The 3,350-nt window shown below is 41.3% G+C and overlaps 1 protein-coding gene across 1 annotated transcript in view; it reads left to right on the top strand.

Annotated features, from left to right (window-relative positions):
* MKRN2 (makorin ring finger protein 2) overlaps positions 1-3,350 on the top strand; it is a 36,709-nt gene that overhangs the window by 23,498 nt on the left and 9,861 nt on the right. Inside the window, exons 5-6 of the mRNA XM_025050862.1 lie at positions 1-199; positions 1,463-1,678. Of these exons, the coding sequence (XP_024906630.1) occupies positions 1-199; positions 1,463-1,678 (415 nt within the window). The remainder of the gene's footprint in view (positions 200-1,462; positions 1,679-3,350) is intronic.

Consider the following 3,350-nt stretch of genomic DNA (forward strand, 5'->3'; position numbering starts at 1 on the left):
AGATGCAATCAGGAGTGGCCTTGATGACTTAGAAGCCAGCAGCTCCTACAGCAGTGAGCAGCAGCTATGCCCCTATGCAGCCGCCGGAGAGTGCCGATTTGAGGATGCTTGTGTCTACTTGCATGGAGAAGTGTGTGAAATCTGTAGGTTACGAGTCTTGCACCCCTTTGACCCAGAACAAAGAAAAGCTCATGAAAAGGTAAAGTTGCAAGCCTTTGTATGAACTCGTTTTTAGAAATTTGAAATGCACTATGTGACAAAATTGTTGGTATTTCTGTAAGCATCTTTCTGCCAATGATATCTACATTATGTTCGTTAAATATTTGTACCTTATTTTCAAGTCCTTTTTCCTATTGTTATTTTGCCAATTTTTGATTATTTAGAATAAAGAAAAATGGAAGAGACATCAGAAACATAAAGCTATGCAAAGTTCAAATAATAAATTTAGCACAGGAGCATGGTTTGTGTGTGTCTGTCACACATAGGCTTTTTCCCTCGCTAGGTTTATATATCATTGTGGCTACAATCCAGGCAGTCTGAGTTCTGGACAATTTGAGAGTCCAAGTCATGGAATCTGAGAAGCCAAGTGTTGAAGGGACCTTCTAGGTCATTAGGTCCCCAGTGTTTAGGAGCACTGCCTCACACTGGTCTTAGTGCTTTGTACTGGACTCTGAAGGTGGGTAAGAGAGAAAGGGAGGAGTCCACAGCAGTAGCGTTTGAGTGGATGAGGAGGAGGTCACGGTATGTGGGAGTTGAGTCTGCCACCCTCCACTGTCTTCCATGGGGGTGTTCAGGTGAGTGCAGAGTTAGAACTTTCCTCTTCAACCAGATGGATCAGGGTCTTTGTGCTGTGCTTGTTGATTTATCTCATATCCGTGTCCATTGTGAGCTCCCAAGGGCACGGCCTAGGTCTTCATACTCTTTTCATTGACTCCAATGCCTGATATACAGTGCTGTACATGAGAAGTATTCAGTACCTGCTTACTGAATACTTCATATGAATTCATTACATAATTTGTCCTCTTGAGAAGAAGTGGTACTGCTTGCGTAACTCTAACTCTATACTACCCGCTGATATTTCAAGTTAAGGATTATTTGGCATTTTTGGTATTGGTGCGGTTCAGAGTAGAGAAAGCTGGTGCCCAGAGGAGCCAAGGGACCAGGTCCCAGTCCTTCTGAACTCTGTGATCCCACAGCAGTTCCCACAGAGTTACCTTCTGGGAACCCTGGTCTCTGCTCTAAATTGGAGGTGACCATATTATGCTAGGAAAGCAAGGGGCTGGGCCAGTGATGGTTTGAAGTCCTTTTTGTGATCCAAGAGAGCTTTGTGTCCTGAATCCAGGGATTGCTGGGCCCTGACTTAAAGCAGCCACATCGTGTTCTTTCCTGATCTTGGTTTTGGCAGTGTGGCTGGCAGCTCCAGAACCTAAAAAAGTTTCCTTCCTCCCTCTCTGTACTTCAGATCTGCATGTCGACATTCGAACACGAGATGGAGAAGGCCTTTGCCTTCCAGGCAAGTCAGGACAAAGTGTGCAGTATCTGCATGGAAGTGATCCTTGAGAAGGCATCCGCTTCTGAGAGGAGATTTGGAATTCTCTCCAACTGCAATCACACATACTGCTTGTCCTGCATCCGACAGTGGAGGTGTGCCAAGCAGTTCGAGAACCCAATCATTAAGTAAGTACAGCATGACTCTTAGCTGCAGAAGCGAGGGGAAAAGTTTGAATGGGGACCTTCCATCCACTCTTAAGCCTTCCCTTGTCTTCAGAGGGGTTTTGGTACAGAGGATAACTGGTGAGTCCTGGCCCCTGGGTGTGTGAACTTGGGCCCCACTACTGTGCTGAGCCCAAGTGCCTTTTCTTTTGAAATTTTTTGAAATTCTTTTTATTGTTGAGAAAACAGTTCCTGCCAAGCTCTCAGGGTATTGAGGGGCACTCAGCAGGGATCATCTCTGTGAGGTGTTAATGGCATTGGCCTGTTTGACTCCAGCACTCACAGTTATTAATTGTCTGCCCTTAGGCCAATTGCCTATTGACCTTTTTAAGCTTCATTTTTTTCCATATGTAAAATAGGATTATTTGCGGATTAAATGAAATAATGTGTGTAAAACACTTCATGTAATGTCCAGTACATAGGATATGCTCCATGAAGCCAACACAGGATTCTTAACATTCTGCAGTGGACCAGTGTGGGGAGGAAGAGCTAACTTATTGAGAAGTTACTGCATGCTATGTACTATTTCAGAAACGTCACATACATTAATGTATAATTCTGTCAGAGACCCTATGATCATCGTTCTCATTTTACAGATGAGGAAACTGAGGTATGGTAAGCTCGAGTAACTTGCCTAAAGTCACTCATTTGTGTGATAAAATACCAGCTTTATTGAGATAAAAGTTTACAATTCAGTGATTTTTAGTATATTCACCGAGTTGTACAACTATTACAATTTAATTTTAGAACACTTTCATCATCTCAAAAAGAAACCTCTGTTTGCAGTGCCCATTCCTCCCTCCTTCCAACCCCTGGCAACCACTAATTTACTTTCTGTCCTGTGGATTTGTCTATTCTAGACATTTCATATAAGTGGAATCCTCCAATATTAGGCCTTTTTGTGTCTGGCTAAATCTTCCACTTAACATGATATTTTTGGAGTTCAACCATGTTATAGCATGTGCCAGTGCTTCACTCCTTTTTTTCATAGCCAAATAATATTGCATTGTCTGGATAGCTACATTTTGTTTACGTATTCATCAGTTAACAGACATTGCATTGTTTCCATCTTTTGGTTATTATGACTAGTGCTGCTGTGAATATTTGTGTACAAGTTTTTGTGTGGACATGTTTTTATTTTTCTTGGGTAGATAACTAAGAGTGGAGTTTGTTGGGTCATATGGTAATTCTATGTTTAATGTTTTCAGAAACTGCCAAAGTCTTTTCCAAAGTGGCTGAAACATTTTACATTCCCACCAGCAATGTATGAGGATTCCATTTTCTCCACATACTCATTGACACTTGTTATTGTCTTTATTTCTCACTTTAGCCATTCTAGTAGGTGTGAAGTGATATCTTATTGTGGCTTTAATTGCATTTCTCTGATAACTAATGATATCGTGCATCTTTTCCTGTGATTTTTTGGCCATTTTGGAGAATTGCCTACTCAAATCCTTTGCCCATTTTAAAATTAGGTAGTCTTTTTATTGTTGAGAAAACATGTTTTTAACAGTAAATAAGTTTGGTTAGGAAATACCTGGAGTGGTTATGCATTTGAGCAAGAGGTTAGTGGTGGAGTATGCACTGAATTTGTAACTTAATCTCTTCCATACTAACCCGATTCTTATTTCAGGTCT

Source organism: Pteropus alecto, unplaced genomic scaffold (genome assembly GCF_000325575.1).
Source record: "Pteropus alecto unplaced genomic scaffold, ASM32557v1 scaffold75, whole genome shotgun sequence".
Taxonomy (NCBI): Eukaryota; Metazoa; Chordata; class Mammalia; order Chiroptera; family Pteropodidae; genus Pteropus; species Pteropus alecto.